Source organism: Mercurialis annua, linkage group LG6 (genome assembly GCF_937616625.2).
Source record: "Mercurialis annua linkage group LG6, ddMerAnnu1.2, whole genome shotgun sequence".
In the NCBI taxonomy this organism is placed as follows: domain Eukaryota; kingdom Viridiplantae; phylum Streptophyta; class Magnoliopsida; order Malpighiales; family Euphorbiaceae; genus Mercurialis; species Mercurialis annua.
Window position 1 is genome coordinate 2,988,389 of NC_065575.1, and position 17,631 is coordinate 3,006,019.

Sequence of the window (17,631 nt, forward strand, 5' to 3'; positions counted from 1 at the left end):
AATTTACTCTTTAGTGGATTTAAAATAGGGGTAATATAGGAAAATTGAATGTAAAAGTTAGTTATTTTTTGAAAATGGACAAGAATTTTGGGACAAAAAAATTTCTCAAAGTGGACAACTCTATTGGGACGGAGGAAGTAAATCGAACAAAACTCATTTTGACTAAAAAACCGAATCAACAAATAAAATCAGTTTGATTTTTTCAGTATGGTTTGGTTGTTGCTTACTCCCAAGTATCAAATTAGGCGTGACCAATCCTATGTGAGACTATAACCCAACAGAGGCTGAACTGTCCCTGGTGAAACAACCGGACCACCCTTGACCCGGGTCCTATGACAGGGAGTACATGTAATAAAAACACCTTTTTTATTCTTGTTCTAGTCGAAATAGATAACGGCTACACTTACAATGCATCATTTGACCTGCTACCGTTTATTCCGGTAATCACACTTTCAATTTTACACACTCCACGCTCATCTTTTCTCGTTTGTACTCCACGTTCCGCTCAGTATGAGGCGGTGATGAATTTAGTTCGGTCAGCTCTATACATGACGCGCAAGTATAGCGCGTGAGGTACCGTTTGGTAGATCAGTAAATTTATTTTTGTGTTACTTTTTTGCAGCATGGTAGATTTTGAAGTACTGTTAGCGTTAAACAGGCTTCTCCCGTTGGTTTTGTACTTCTCTGCTGGAGACTAGGCTTAGATTACAAGAAGAAGAGCATCCAGTAAAATTTTGACACATAAGCTTCTGGTCAATAGCTGTATTTACTAGTTTTAGTAAGGTCATGGGTTAACTATTTTTAGCAAATTATAGTAACTTATAAAAAATTGACTAAATATGATATTTATTTACAGATATTTGTCAATTTCATGTATTTTTTTTAGCTTAAAAAAAATTCATTGAATTCAATATCAAATGGTGTAATTTCAATTAAATTATATAATAAATAAATTTATGTATTCATAGCATAATAAATAAAATTACTTGTACAATTTAATAATTATATATATTATTTTAAGACTTTCAAAAGACTCCATGGAGTTAGACAATATTTTTTAGGCCCTTAAAAAACCCCGACCGTTTATCTCATTTTCAATTTTATCTTAACATTGTCAATTTGTCAATTTTACCCTAATTTGCATTTTTATTTTAATTGTACCCTTAAGCATAAAATTGACCTTTTTTATTTGGTAAAAGTTCAAATAAATATATATAAATTGACCCTTTTTGCATTATAATTAACTTTTTATATTAAATTGACTATTTTTGAAGAATTTTTTTAAACTTTTGTCAAATAAATAAAGGTCAATTTGATGCTTTAGGGTACAATTAAAATGAAATAAAATAAAAAATGGAGTAAAATTTACAAATTTACAACGTCGGGTAGGATTGAAAAAGGGGACAAAAGGTCGGAGTATTTTAAGGCATTAATTATGACAAATCACAATCACTTATATTTAAGAGTTTAACAATTGTTATTAATAACAAAAAGTACTTTAATAAAAAAAATATTTGATATAAATTAAATCACAAACTTAACATTATTTGAAACTAATATATATTTTAAAATTGGGAACCACATTGATATTTTTAATATAGTTTAATTCGTCAAAATTAAAAATTAATAATAATTTTGTTAAATTTTAAAGTTCTTGCTATAATTATAAAATTTAATGACAAAATCAATAATTATATCATTAATTTTATCTTTCTGGTCAATGAAAATAAAAAATTTCATAATTTAAAAAGCACCAGAAATGACCTTTTAAAACTGAAAATCCTGAAGCGTAACCGCTACATAACAAAACCGTGGCAGAATCCGATTGGACCAACGACAATAGTTGGACTAAAACCGACTGCACATGACCAAAACCTGTAAGTAATTAGAAGCAGTAGGTGAAAAGCAAAGACTCTTCTTCACTTCACTCCCACCATTTTTAATCTCTCTCTCTCACAGCAAAAAAAATAAATTAAAAATTTACTACACAACCACTACTGTTAGCCCGTCTCTACCTAATCCAATACCTAAAGCCATAAACTATAATAAAATTCTATTAATTCATACAAACATTAATTAATTTTATATTTATTGAATATTTATTGCTCTTCTGCGGTAGTTCTGTTTGTCTACTTGATTGGTGTTTTTGTATGTATTTGTAATCTGTTTGAAGGAATTAGAAACCCTAATTTTATTCTAGTTTGAGCTGCATTATCAGATCTTGAACTCGCCGATGTTAAGCATTTTCGAGTTGTGTTGTTGTTATTGTAGTAGTGGTGAGCTCGAGCTTGGTAGCTAATGTCGGCTTCTTTAGCCGGATTCGACCGGCCGAGACCTGGAGCTTCTAATACGGTACCGTTTTTTTGTTTAATTTTGTTTTAATTTTTAATTTGTGTTTTGGTTGATGTAATGTAAATGTAATTCAAATTTTGGACGGTTTTCCGATTTTCACGGTGGTAGCTGCTGATTTGGAATTTAGGATTTTTTTTTATTTGGATAAAGAGAGATAGAAATGTTTTTTCTTCTTCTGTTTGGTTGATGGGAAATGATGGGAAAACGATGGATAAAAAGGGGGAAATGGTGGATAAAAGGGGAATGTCAATTAGGTTTTTTCCCTTTCTGTTTGGATGACGGGAAAATGATGGGAAAATGTGAATTTAATTGTGCAGATAATTTTCTATTAAATCAGAAAGAAGTCTAGTGCATTGTTCCCGAGGAAGTCAAATTGTAGACAATGAAAAGAAAGAAACTATAATTAGGTTGAGTGTGATTATAGAAATAATCGTATTCATGATTCTTATAATTGAGTTTTTTTTTTTTGATCAGAATTGAATTTTAGTTGATGCATAAGCCTTGAATTTTAATTAAGGACATGCCATGAATGTGACTGTGTTTGACATATAATTTAAAGTTACAACAATTATTGACTTTCAGATTAACTAAGGTGGTTTGTGTATGAGAAAGATCTTTGCTCGTGTCTTTTTCAAATTTATGACACCTGTTAATTAACAGTTTGTTATATTGTTCTCCATTTGTTTTAACAGAACTAATGTTCAGACCTTTAGCATAATTTTTTTCTTTTCAGTTCCATTTAGAATTCAAAGACTCAACATGCATAGTTTTTGCATTGGGCGTGTTCATTAACTTTTAAATAATTAGTTATTAACAAAAAAATGAAAAAAAAAAATCATTTTTCAGCTTCTATTTCTTAAAGCCATAGTTTTTTTTCCCGGCCCTGTAGCTCTTTTTATTTTAATATAAGTTTTGAATCCAATATTATTATTTTCAACTTTCTCAGAAAGAATGTAATATTTAATCTGTCAGAAACATCTTCTGTGACCCTTTTCATGTCAACTGAAATTAGCTAAGATGAACCGTTGTTTCTCAGAGTGAACATGGATTGAATTTGATTTAAAAGGTTTGGATATGTTAGTGAAACGCTAACTTGAGGCAATGGTTGATTCAACACTTAATCTGACACACTAGGTTAACGGAACATTAATGATTGTCTTAATCAAAGGTGTCTAGGGAATTACTCTAGCTTAGGTGTGATGGAACCACAAAATTCATGAGACCGACTTGAATAAATTTGTTCTGAAAAAAATATTTTGTGTAGCTTCAATCTCAGGCAGCATCATTAGTTATAGGTATAGTTAATCACTATGTTGAATATAGAAGGTTTAGAATGTGAAGAAAATCCAAGAAAAAAGAAAAATGGGTGTGGAATGCTAGATCAGTTAATACGAGAACTCTCCCGAGAGACAACTAAATATGTTTCTGAATAACCTGCCAGTGATGATTAATTGTAAAACAAATTTCAACTGTTCAACTTTACTGAAGTGTAATAATTTGGGATACTATTTATAGTCTGTACTACAATTGTGTTGTAAATTTAGTGAAATTACTATTGTATGATTTAGAACAAAACAGTAGAAGGATGATGGAAATGTGTGTTTTTCATGGCATCAGTAAGCATACATTTCTGTTTCTGTGTGTGTGCATTCACATGTTTAAATCAGTGGAAATTTGGTATATATGGTTTTGATGTATAATCTAATAAGACTTAACTTTGCAGGTGTTCAAGAGTGGGCCGCTGTTCATATCATCTAAAGGTTGGTAATGGATGTTTGCTACCCTTGATCTAGCTTCCTCCATCTAGGTTAAGACATCTTGTAGGGCATTACTTCTCTGATACGTAATCGTGTACGTCATGTTTGAGATAATTTTGCATGTTGTTGTCTATAGCAAAAATGTTTCTATTTTGTAGACATGATTTGAGGAAAATTTTGGGCTCACCAATATATCGAAGTTGACCTTAGATTCCATTTACTTTCAGAAAATGCTTGTTAACATAAACTATCAGAGAAGCTAGGAGTTAGTTAATCCCACTTTCTCCTACCCTGAAATTTTATATTGCTTTCTTTTTCCTTATCATTACAAGCAAAAAGCACGCTCCTTAAAGCTGGGATTAATTCTTGGACTTGTATTATAGCATTAACAACCACCTTTTTCCTCTCATTAATGTCAACTTATTTAGGAAGCTTAGATTTAAGTTATTACATATTGTAGCTGTTCTGCTAAGCAACAAAGTATTGTTTATAAACTTCAAATTGCTCTTCTTATGTTAAATCAATTCCATCACATTGATTTAACCTTTTGTACTAATTGTTTATTTAATTCATGTTATTGCTGAACTTTTGCAGGATTAGGCTGGAAATCTTGGAAAAAACGTTGGTTTATCTTGACACGCACATCATTGGTCTTTTTCAAAAATGATCCTGTTAGTACCTTTGTTCTCTCTTTTTTTTTTCATTTTACGTCCCCATTTTTGAGCATGAGTTCATGTTTCTGGTTGTGTGTATCTATAATTGGCTGGCCTTCAGTATGATACTTTAGCTGTATCTGCCATTATGGAATTTGAGCAAGTGGGTTGTAAATTTTGAAAACCTTGCAAAATTGTTTCTTTATTTTTTCCATGTAGATATGTTTTCTTCAGCGCCCCCCCCCCCCTCCCTTCTAGTGGAATGATTTAGGATTTAATTGTTTTGTGGAAAAAATTAGTAATTTTTGAACGTTTAGTCCTTGGGCTCATAAGAAAATTGATGAACAAACAGCAAACAGTTTCTTGATTGGACCAAAACTAACTATTGACTACATTTGACAACTGCCTTCTGTACTCATATCTGTGCTTTACCTTCTCTTGTAAATGTTTATTGCGTCAAGTTACTTGAAGTAACATGTAGCTATAGAAATCTGTTTCTATATATTCTCATGGTTTTCACCAAAGAAATTTCAATTAATGGACAGTGATACAACCAAACATTGAAACTGATTTGCTGTTGAAACAATGTCTTATACATATTCTCACACAACAAATGGAGCCTTATTATTTCATAACCTATAGTATGCTGTTAATGGATATATGCTGTTGTGATGTGACATTGTGACTAGCCTTACGTATGTTAGAACTCTGACCATGAGCAATAATGATCATCATGGCAACACCTTTATACAGTGGCAGTCCTGGTGCAATTTGTATTTTAACTTCAAAGTAAAAATTAGCAATTAATTTGTTTCTCTCTATATGTAACGAGTTATTTTTTTTAATTTATTTATGGTATTCTTGGTGCTTTTGAATTAAACAAAAAAATTGTGTTTGATTGCCATACAGAGTGCTCTACCACAACGAGGCGGTGAAGTAAATCTAACTTTAGGGGGAATTGACTTGAATAATTCGGGGAGGTACATATGTTCGCTACATGTTGTATATATATTTTAGAATACAGCTTATGGCTATTACTTTATTTGCAGTGTCGTTGTCAGAGAAGATAAGAAGTTATTAACCGTCTTATTTCCTGATGGGCGTGATGGGCGAGCATTTACCCTCAAGGTAATTCATTTTCAGCTCTTCCCAGTTTTGAATTTTTGTTTAAGTAGTACATTTCATAATTATGTTAATCCCTTTTCTAGTAAGATCTGGATGTAGTTCCACTTTTTTAATTATCTCAACATATGTTAAGTTTATAAGGATCTTTTGTTTTTATTGTAAATTCAGGCTGAGACATCAGAGGATTTATATGAGTGGAAAACAGCTCTTGAACATGCCCTTGCACAAGCTCCAAGTGCAGCCCTTGTCATGGGGCATAATGGGATTTTTCGAACTGATACAAATGAAACTATTGAAGGATCTTTTCATCAATGTGTGTACTTCTCTTACTCGCATCTTCACTTTTTACATTTTCCCATCATTTGCAAAAAAAAAAAAAAAAAACTAAGTTATATGCGAGTTTCTATTCATTAGGTCTTCTCTAATATACTGATCCTACAAAATTTGTATCTTGAATCTGTGATCAGGGAGTAATAAGCGTCCTGTTAAGTCATTGGTTGTTGGAAGACCAATTTTGCTTGCCCTTGAAGATATTGATGGAGGTCCATCTTTCCTTGAGAAAGCTCTTCGATTTCTTGAGAAATTTGGTGAGTTGTTAATGTTTTCTGTTGATGTTTGCTCTATGATATCGGCAGTAATTTTTTCATAGTGGACTTTTACTTAAAATTTCATTCAAGAAGGGGTGTAGGAACAATTTCAGAAGGAGAAAGTTAACTGTTTCAAGTTATTTGTTTGTTTCTTTTGACATAATATGTGAAGAGTAGATTAAAAACTAATTTTTAGGAAATTACACAGTTATAAAAAATCAACTACATTTATAAGACATTACAATTTTTTTTTCAATGGAAAATCATGCTTTTAGTAGTACAAAAGCGAATGTAACTAATAACAGTTATCAGGAATCCAATATGATCAATAAATCCTTCTGCTGATGTTGAATAGCATGGTCCCGAATTAGTGACTCTACATGAATGTTTCAGTTAATACTTATTTCGTGGTTTCTTTTCCACAGGAACTAAGGTAGAAGGAATTTTGCGACAGGCTGCTGATGTCGAGGAGGTTGAACGCAGAGTTCAAGAATATGAACAAGGTCTTATTCCTTTCTAAGCTAACATTTTCTCCTGAATATCATTCGTGAACTCAGCTTTGATGCTTCAATGAATGTATCCTGTAACTAAAATTGCTTGCTGTCCTGTCTGTATAGTTATCATCTATAAACTTCCGGTGTCTTCTATAAGCTAGCAACTAAGGCTTATATTTTTAAGATTTTTCTCTTGATCATGCCAGGAAAGACTGTTTTTGAATCTAATGAAGATGCTCACGTCATTGGTGATTGTGTTAAGGTATATACTGGTGCTACATTTGCAATTTGTGGATACTTGATAAATGCCCTTGGTTCTGTATTCACCCCTGCTTTCTGATCTGCAGCATGTCCTAAGGGAGCTGCCATCCTCTCCAGTTCCGGCATCTTGCTGCACTGCATTGCTTGAAGCTTATAGTAAGTTCATCTATCTTGTAGAAGGTTCCTATTAAGGCCTGTCTTTAATTGCTCTTGGAACTTTTAAATTTGTCACTGCTGTTTATCATGTTATGCTTGTTGTAGCATGAAAATTCATAAAAGCTGGTTACGATGATTACATACTCAACACATGCAGAATACACTGTAAGGGTTGCATATTAGACCAAGTGTAAGATAATTTTGGCATACCGAGATTAACCTTAATAGTATAAAAACAAGTTAATAGCATTACTAACAGACTTTAGGATTGCTACTGATCATTACATTGATTGCATCATAGCAGTAGCCTTTTCTATTATTTATTAAATATGGATTTGTAAAACATTGGTTCAACCACTTCTATTGTGCAAAATGTTCGTGTGATGGATTTTTAATTCATCGTCATGTGAACATTCTAGTACAACCACTTTGAGCGAATGTATTGTTAATACTTTTTTTGTCGAAATCTTGCCTTGACTCTGACTCTTGAGTGTTTTACTACTGGTCTCTTGACCTGAATATGTTTGTAATGAGTCCTTGTTTATTGGTTACTAATTTAAGTATTAATACTAAAAAGAGTAAAACATGAGATAGATAACTTAAGAAAGTCTACATGTGCCTGGGAACACATGAAGGCGTATACTAGTATCGCTGATGATTGTTTAAAGCAAGAAAATTAAGACAGAAAAAAGGTAAAGTTACTAAATCGACTGGTAATCCCCCTATGCCCCTGGTAGGGCTTTGCATTTTCTAAATTTTTGAAACCTGAATCAGCATAATTAGCGAGGAAGCTCTCAGGCTCTCATGTAGAAACTAAAGGCGTGGTTTGTGAAGAACATTGAACGCCTATTAAATCGGCACTTGATGTTGATGGGACCATGTTGAGGAGTTGAAGCACATTTTCAGTTACTCGAGCTAAGATAAAATGTATAACTGAGGGACTATTGAATGATTTTTATGTTAAATTTAGATTACAACAGAATCTGATGATAGCTGCATTAGTATTTTTCATAAAATATATTTATGATAATTATTTGCCGAATGAAAGAATAAAGGGTTGCTGAACCCTTGCTTCGGTTAGAAGACCTTCTGTATGCATGAATATATAAGTTTTGGTGTATAGATATATCTCCTTATGTTGTTAGTGGACGAATATAAAATGAGCATGATTAGATGTCGATAACATTATTTTCTTGTTCTTTCTGTATGCATGTATATACAAGTACGGGTGTATAGATATATCTCCTTATGCTGTTACTGGACGAATTTATAATGAACATGATTAGATGTTGATTATGTTCTTTTGTTGTTCTTTTGAATTAGAAATTGACCGTAAGGAAGCTCGAATTAATGCAATGCGCTCTGCTATATTGGAGACCTTTCCTGAACCAAATCGACGTTTATTACAGAGGTAATGTCTCGCCCTAGGTATTTTTCTACTCAGTTTTTGTTTATCTCAAACTTGCTTGTGTTGTAATGCACATCTTTGGTCTTTATTAGTTCGTAGTTGAGTTCAAACATGAATTCTTCTGTTGGGTTCTATTGTTTTAGCTCGTGGACCTGTAGTTTTAGTAATTTGTCATCATGAAATGCATGTTTGAATTTTCATGAAATTGGTGATCATAACTTCCACTAATGAATGTGATATAGTTCTTTAGTGCTAACCCAATGCTTTGAAATTTTAAATTTGTTTCTTAATCAATACATTCTTTTTCAGCATTATTTGATAGCCGTCTAGGCTGCAAAGCATTTTCGTACGTGCTCATTTCACCTGGAATTGATGCTTATTCTACTGGAAGAAAAGGGAATTAGCCATGTAATTGCAAGTTTATGATATAGCTTCATTTGGAAATTATTGTTCATATCTTTTGGGTGACTTATTATGTTGTGTGTCAAGAGAAAAATACCGTAAAATTAAATCGTGAACAAATTATAGGTTGGTCATTCACGTAGAATGTGTGAGACCTTGTAAAGGAACATTCAAGTCATTATGGTCTAGGCGTAGGATTTTTCTGGTCCTCAGAGATTTACTTTTATCCAAGTCAGACTGTTCATAATTAGAGTTGCTTACTCTGTAGGATTAAACTTTGTTTGTGTCAATCTCATACAGTTTTTGCTATGGCTAATTGGCTATACTTGACTTTTTCTTAATATTATGTTATTTGGTTCTTCGCATCTTGTCTATATGGTTTTTTGATAAGACGCAAGAATATGTCAAAGAGGATGGTGAAACATGCTTGTTTTTTTAGTTCAAACTGCAGCTGTGCTATCCAAAAATGCTCAACTTTTCTACTTTCTATGTATTCTATTTATAGGCACTGCAGTTAAATTGTCCATTTGTGGCATTCATATTTGTTAATGCACTGTAAATATGTCTAGTTTATAACTAAAAAATTTAGATTCTATTCGGATATACTTGTTCTGTTTTTAAATTTATTTGTGCGTTGATTCCTTGTAGAATTTTGAAGATGATGCATACAATCTGTTCTCATGCTAATGAGAATCGAATGACTGCGTCTGCTGTCGCTGCTTGCATGGCGCCCTTGTTGTTACGTCCTCTATTAGCTGGTGAATGTGAGTTAGAGGACGACTTTGATTTTAATGGTGATAGTTCCGCTCAGCTTCTTGCTGCTGCTAATGCTGCCAATAATGCTCAAGGGATCATTACAACTCTTTTAGAGGAGTATGATAATGTTTTTGATGTAAGATATGCTCCTTTTGATTCTGGAACTCTTTACTTTTTGTTTCTGTTTATCTGGTCGTGCATGGCAATTGATGATTTTTTTCCCCTATCCATTATGTTGCCTTATGCTGAAGTTTGTGAGAAGTCTTATTCTTTTAACGAGACTTGGTCATTATCTGCTTCTTTCAGGACGAAAATCTACACAGATGCTCCATTTCTGCCGATTCTCGGATTGAAAACAGTGGGAGTGAAGATTCATCTGATGATGAAAATATTGATATAAAAGATAATGGTTATCATGACGCTGAAAATGAAGTTGATCAAGAAACTGACGATGTTGCTGATGCTGAAAGAGTACTCAGTGGAAAATTAAGTGAAAGCAGTGGTTATGCTGGCAGTGATCTTTATGACTACAAGGTTCAGGTTCTCTCTTGCACATACAAAGCATATTTCTAGCATTTCCTTCTGCATGTAATTAGTATCAATTCAAATTTTATTTTGTTGTCATGCACATATCCAATATTGTTGCTACTTGGAATTTTAGATGGATCACTTATTGTTCATTATAGTAATTTCTTTTCTTTGGAAGCTGTTTGACAAGAAATTAACTCTAAATGATTGTATTGAATTAAAGTACTACTTTTGTTAAGAGATGTAGAATTTTCAAAGCAATGAGGAGAATTGGTCAACCATTCTGATTATCAGAATTTTTTTACTTAGCATTACGGGGTCCACCTTTGGAGTATAGAAATAAAAAGTAAACGAGTCGAAAAAAAAACAACCTAGGTATTAGGAGGTGCAGGGCGCCATCTTTTTGCTATTCCATAGACCCCTTTTAGAAATAAAAATGCAAGGACATGACATAAGTCTCATCTTAGATGTTCCTAAGTACTCACCTAAAAGCATCTAGCTGTTGTTTTGCCCAAATATGTTGAATTAAGACTGGAAGTGACATTTTATAATTTATATAATCATATAAGTTAAATTCCTGTGTACATCTTTGTTTCCTGGTCAATGTGTAACAGAACCTTGATTTCTAAAGGAGCATGGTCTATTTCATGTAATGATAGAAGATTTAGATTAAACCTTCTTGGATTGGCAAAGCATGAGCAATTAATTTTTGATGTCATGTTATGTGGTGTATTTGGCTGGAAGGATCATCAATGTTATGGAAGTGTCTGGAATTGTATTGTTTGATTCAGATGGGATTAGCTGCATTTCTACTGATTTTAGCTTTATAGTAATGGAATCTGTTCATCTATATCTCACTGAGGTTATCTTTATACTTAATGTTACAGAAAAGCCCCGGTGACTGCTGAACTTTATCCTTTTTTAGATGTACTAGCTAGAAACTGTTTGATCGGCCTTATTTGGTTAAATATTCAGGCTTATTGATTGATGTATATAAGTTCAATTTGTATCCATGCAGGCTTTTCCCGGTGATGATTCAGATGTTGGATCACCTAGAAATAATCAAGCTTCGGCTGAGTGTTCAAACATACGTGTTGATTCTGCCCAAACTAGAGATTCTAATGTTCAATCGTTAGAACAACCAAGTAAAATAAAAAAAGGAAATGATATTGTAAATAATGAGATGGATGTTTCGAGTGTATTACCCGGCGGTGAATCATACCGATCAATGGGTGAAATTTTGTCTTCAATGGATCCTGCGCCTTCGTTACCCATGTTTGGACTCGAATCACCTGCTGAGAAGTCTGCTGGTAAAGTTGCAAACCCAAATGTTAATGGAAAGCGGTCAACATTCTGGGGAAGAAGCAATGTAAGTAATCAGCTACTCATACACTGTCTGCCATTTATGCGTCATATTCTTGGAATACAAATTACGTTGAAATATAAGTAACATGCCTGATGATGCAAAATATTATTTGAAGAAAACCCCTTTCTGAATTTTCTGCCACTAAATTTAATTGAAAATCTATAAAGGTTTTCGACAATTATTTAACATGGTTAGTTATACCTATAATCTTGAAAGAACGTCCGCAATAAGTTTGATTAGGAAGATGATAATATGAAATACAAAATTAATGCAACCAATCTTTTTCTTCTACTGTGATGCTTTGGTAATTTTAAAAGAATAACCATTTTTGGTGTGTAAGAAAGTCGGAACTTAAAGGTTTAACAACATTAGTCCTTCACTAACTTTATGCTATAGTTTGCTATTCTTACTTGGCATGGATCCTAATAAAATATTTTAAGGTAATCATTTTCATCAAATTTTAATTTGGGGTTATCCATGGCTTTTCTTTTGTTATAAATTATAACTGCAGGAAAAAATTGTTTAGTTCAGTTTCTACATGTATCATAATTACTGCAATAGTATGCATCTATTTATTCTTTCTTGTTCTCTGTACAGGTCAGAAAGACACCATCAGTGGAATCAGTTGATTCTTCTGGCGAAGAAGAGTAAGACCCTGGTTATATCTCGGTTGATGTAATTCATATTGGTAATCCAACATTGTTCTCCTAAAATGAGTTCTATTGTTTTTAGGGTTGCTATTCAGAGGCTTGAGATCACAAAAAATGACTTGAAGCACAGGATAGCAAAGGAGGTCAAATATATTCCTTGAAAAACTGCTTTGTTTTCAGTTGAGCAATAGTTGCATTTTCTAATAAGATTGATGATGCATATATTCAGGCCCGAGGAAATGCAATTTTACAAGCCAGCTTAGAGAGGAGGAAGCAAGCTTTGCACGAGAGACGCTTGGCTCTTGAACAAGATGTATTAATATCTTTCTCTTTCTCTTCACATTTTGCATTTTTTTTCAAAAGATTCAGGTTTTATTTTTATGCTATGTTAATAATGCTGAGCATAATGCTAGAAGCTGTACATTCACACTCTGAATGTACTATGACTTCTTCCTTAGACATAGGGGTAAGCGAAAATTCAGTTATATCGAATTCATTGTCACTGATGTATTTCGGTTAAGTTCGGTCAAAGGTTTTGGTTAGTTCGGTTAGTTTAGTTGATTCGGTTAATAACGTTTTGGTTCAATAAGTGTTATGACTTATGAGTTTTAAAAAAATCCGGTTAAGCAAATATTTTATACTTTTAATTATTATACTTTTAATTTTCATTGGTTTAACCTAATTACTCCCTCCGTCCCATTCTAATTGAGAAAATTTCAGTTGCACATTATTTAAGAAATTTTGGTAACATTACTTTTATATCCTCACATTACACTAAATGCATCACAACTTTTTAAAAATATGCTTTCTAATTGCATTAATTGAAGAGTGTAAAAAAGAGAAAAGTAGTGTGAAAAGTAATCTATAAATAGTAATTGTCAATTAGAATGGGACACCCAAAATAGAAAATATGTTCAATTAGAATGTGACGGAGGGAGTAACTGTTAACTCTGTCAGTTCGGCTTTGTATTTCAAATTTTGATTAATTTGGTTTCGGTTAATTTGGTCAGTTCGAGTAAATAGATCAAGTAATTCAATTAAATCTGTCGGTTTTTAACCAAACGGACTATTTAGGTAGACACTTATAGAGTGGGTTCTTCTTTTCAAGATGTTTCAACCAATACAGGGATTACCTGAGATACCATGTTTACAACAAGAAGCATGAATCTGCATGAAGAATGTTGGCACTTAGTTGTTAATCACTGATTGCAATTCATACACATCACTGAATGGCTTCTTTCTCTTGAACATAGTAATTTTGTTTCTTGAATTGCTTGTTGAGGAAAGAAAAATGAAAGATTTACCTCACCCAAATTAGAGTGAGATGAGAAAATAGAACTGACACTTCAAAATGATTTGACTCCTGAAAAAATATAAGGTAATTTAATATGAGTACTTGAGAAGACCATGATCTGAATTAATCATCTACTTGGAATTTTAGGTGCATGGTCTACCGTATGATACAGCTATTTTTTTCGTATTCGCTCTTTAAATAGTGCAACTATGATGTATTTCAAAATGTTCTCTCATGGCACTTCCAATGCGTACACTGATTTATGAATTGACTGTATGTAGGTGTCAAGATTGCAAGAACAATTGCAAGCTGAAAGAGATCTTAGAGCTGCATTGGAAGTTGGCTTGAGCATGTCCTCTGGACATTTCTCCAGTTCACGTGGCATGGATTCTAAAGTATGTATAAATCTTGAGTTGCTTTTCCTTTTATCCCTATTTATCCACGTATTGAGCATCGAGTAACGCTCATTGTTATAACTCGAACTGATGTGAAGACAAGGGCCGAGCTGGAGGAGATTGCTCTTGCTGAAGCAGATGTTGCCAGGTTGAAGCAGAAAGTTGCAGAACTTCACCATCAGCTTAACCAGCAAAGACAGCATCATTATGGTTCTCTTTCTGACGCATGTGACCGTTATCAAAATGTTCATAACCATAGCACCCAACAGTGAGTTGCAAGTCCTTATTTTTCAATCCTGTCAACAATCAAGGATAGTTGCATGCCATTATTTTTCAATCCTGTCAACAATCAAGGACATTTGTCCACCTATTGCTTGCTTTATTTAATCCCGAAAAGTCCAACATTCTTATTGTTATGAATAATGATATCGACTATGGCATTAGTTAGTTGGTTGGCTGTTTTTGTTTCTTATCAAATTTCTGATATCTGCAGGAGATTCCTTCAGCAAGATTTTGATACAACCCTTGCTTTCGTGAATCATGAAAGAAAACAAAGAACTGAGGTAGTAATCAGCTCTCTAAACAAAACAGAAAGGGGAAACAGATTATGGTTGAATTGATCTAACCATAATTACGGTGCTGCAGGAGAATTTATTGGGGCCAGATTGGAGAAATGTTAAAGGAACAGGAGTAACCACTGGCAGCAGTAGCAGGCAGCCTTCTCGAAAGCACTTTATGGAATCAACAAGTCTGAGTGATTCGAAAAGCACCGAGGCATCGACCAATATGTCCGTGGATGATCTCTGTGGAGTTGATTCCGCTCCTTCTACTTCAAGAGCGGTAGAGGTAAGTCTTTTCATCGTAGTGTCATATGCATGTGAATTGTAAGGGATCCGGAAAAATCAAACCAAACAAAAATATCCGAATCGAACCGACAAATTTGGTTCAGTTTGACATCATTAAAAGATCGTTTTTTTTTCCGGTTCGGTATGGAATTAAAACAATTCAATTCACTTTTGGTACAAATGAAACTGAAAAATCAAACGAAAAATCAACAAAACCGACTAGTTTAGTTCGTTTCAACTTTAAATATTTAAATTCTTGTAAATTTGGTTTGGTTTTGAAAAAAAGTAAAATTTGAGTTTGGTTAAACCTTGAAAAAGTTACAAATTCGGGTTAGTTTAGTTCGGTTTGAACTAAATCCACACCGACGGCATATAAAGAAGGATAACCAGTGCACTACTTTTGGCCAAATTGAAAATGATTTTGTTTGGAATAATAACTGCTTTGAATTCCAATTATCCTAGATATTGACAGTTATGACTGTGGTTGCAGATGATGGATTATCCAAAACATCCACCATCAGCGGCATCTTCCGCACTGGTAGAATTAACAACCCGGCTTGATTTCTTCAAAGAAAGGCGCTCGCAACTCATGGAGCAGCTTCATAACCTCGACTTAAACTACGGTACAACAACAGCATCATCACAAGATTTTATTTATAGACCATCATCGCCGCCTTGGAACTGAAATAAATTGATGCTCATTGATCATCATCGTGTTGTTGTACATTCTTCAGAATTTGCATATATGTGTCTTTTCTAGTCTTGCTTCAATTTCGATATCCTTTTTCTTTTTCATCTTATGCTTTTCTAGTTACAAAATTATTGGATTCGTATTAGGTGATCTTGTAATGAACAAGAATATGGAAGAAACCTTCAATTGTTTTTTGAGATGCCTATGTTGTATGTATCCTAGTACAGTTGTCTTATGTATATGGAAGTTAATGAGTGAATGTTTTTGGAATCCTGTCACAGGCTAACTTTTGCTTTAGTAATTGTCCTTGTATTTCAATTTTTAAGATTAGGTTTTTGGTTTATTAATTGGAATTTTCTCTTATCCAATTCAGTCGGCTTGGTTTTGACTAAGCCAACAAAACCGAATTCCTCCAAGTTCAAAACTAAAACTGGCTGAAAATATTTTGTAGCCGACACCAAACTGACAAAAAAAATTAAATTGAACCGAGCTGAAAATTGTTTCTTTTTTTAAAAATTTTGGTTGGTTGGTTAACATCAACAAAAAAACAGATTTTTTTAAAAAAAAAATCAAATATTTGCTCGATTTGGTTAATTATGGTTTCAAAATCAAAATTGAACCGAGCTATTTGGAAAATGAAACTGAACAGACCTTTAATATAATTGAATCAAATTGAAAGTCATTGATTTGGTTGGTTACCTCTGTTTGCTCAAAATTTTGCTCTAGTGTTCTATTTTAATAATGCATTTCATAAAATGTTAGAAAGTTACTAATGAGCTATAACTCTAAGTGAATTTAATTCCTTCTACAAGCGTTTTTCCTCCCCAATTATCAAAAAAAGTATATAGATAAAGTTTATGTAAATTAATATGTATATATGTTTGATTTATTTAATAATTTAATTCAATAATTATTTTAGCAGTGACTATATTTATGTCAAATGAATTACTATATAAATTTATTTGTAGACAGAATTGCATCAAATATAAAGAAAATCTAAATTTATTTGTAAATGAATCAATTTATAGTTTATTTATTACAAGCATGATTAGTTTTATAATATTGAAAAAATGAAGTTATCAAATAAGTCTATAGATACACTAAATACATTATTTATATAAAAAATAATTTTATAAAATTTGTAAAATTTATTTCAATTTAAAACATTTTTAATATTAGTTACACTAAACTTTAAATTGACTTGGACTATAATCTTTTAATCATAATGAGCTTTTATATATAATATACTTCTGGTTTCTAACTTGAGCAATAAAAAGTCCAAATATTACAATAAACTATCACTCAAATAGTATAAAGTTAGGTAACATTATGCTAAGATGTGAGTTCAATATTATGGAGCAGAGTGAATATTTTATGCATTATTGAATAGAATATTAGACACTAAACTTAAATGAAATTGAAACAAATACTATATTAAACAAACAAATTTCTTTAAGTAATAATATAAACAAACGAGCTGTACTTCAAATAGTATATATGTCGGACACAAAGTGTTAAGACCGTGAGTTTATTTTTTTCCAAAGCATTTCCCTCCCCCATTATAAATAAAATAAAATAATATAAAACATGACCAAAAAACACACACAACATAAACAATTAAAATAAGGCCAAATGTCTTAAAAAGGCCAAACCTTTCATAAAAGTTTCACAAAAGTCCCGACCTTTTAATTTTGTCGATTTTGGCCAAAAACAAATTATTTGATTTCAATTGTGGCCAACTCTCAATTTGATTTCAATTTGCCTATGTGGAGCCTATGTGACGCCTATGTGGCATGCCAAATATTGAAAGGTCAAGACTTTTGTGAAACCAAATAATCCATTTTTGGCCAAAATCGACAAAATTGAAAGGTCGGGACTTTTATGAAACCAAGTAATCAGTTTTTGGCCAAA

General features: G+C 32.6%; 1 protein-coding gene across 2 annotated transcripts; it reads left to right on the plus strand.

Moving 5' to 3' along the window:
• Positions 1-1,913: 1,913 nt before the first annotated feature.
• Positions 1,914-15,993, plus strand: LOC126686856 (rho GTPase-activating protein 7). 2 transcript variants are annotated; one of them, XM_050381124.2, is made up of 22 exons: positions 1,914-2,352; positions 4,076-4,112; positions 4,704-4,780; positions 5,672-5,742; positions 5,812-5,890; positions 6,056-6,200; positions 6,355-6,474; positions 6,900-6,977; positions 7,175-7,230; positions 7,316-7,385; positions 8,709-8,796; positions 9,844-10,087; positions 10,258-10,491; positions 11,498-11,848; positions 12,443-12,492; positions 12,578-12,638; positions 12,725-12,808; positions 14,071-14,184; positions 14,283-14,452; positions 14,678-14,747; positions 14,830-15,030; positions 15,520-15,993. In XM_050381124.2, exons 1-22 carry the CDS (start codon positions 2,299-2,301, stop codon positions 15,712-15,714), a joined length of 2,649 nt encoding a protein of 882 aa, XP_050237081.1. In that variant the 5' UTR covers positions 1,914-2,298; the 3' UTR covers positions 15,715-15,993. The 2 variants fall into 2 exon arrangements, with proteins under 2 accessions (XP_050237081.1, XP_050237083.1); XM_050381126.2 differs by having other exon boundaries at positions 1,915-2,352; positions 10,258-10,485.
• The last annotated feature ends 1,638 nt before the right edge of the window (positions 15,994-17,631 follow it).

Coding starts and splice junctions, on each gene's coding strand:
- LOC126686856 (XM_050381124.2), top strand. CDS start 2,299: ATGTCGGCTTCTTTAGCCGGATTCGACCGGCCGAGACCTGGAGCTTCT. Junction 4,781..5,671: donor TCTTTTTCAAAAATGATCCT/GTTAGTACCTTT, acceptor ATTGCCATACAG/AGTGCTCTACCACAACGAGG. Junction 12,809..14,070: donor GCTTGGCTCTTGAACAAGAT/GTATTAATATCT, acceptor GACTGTATGTAG/GTGTCAAGATTGCAAGAACA.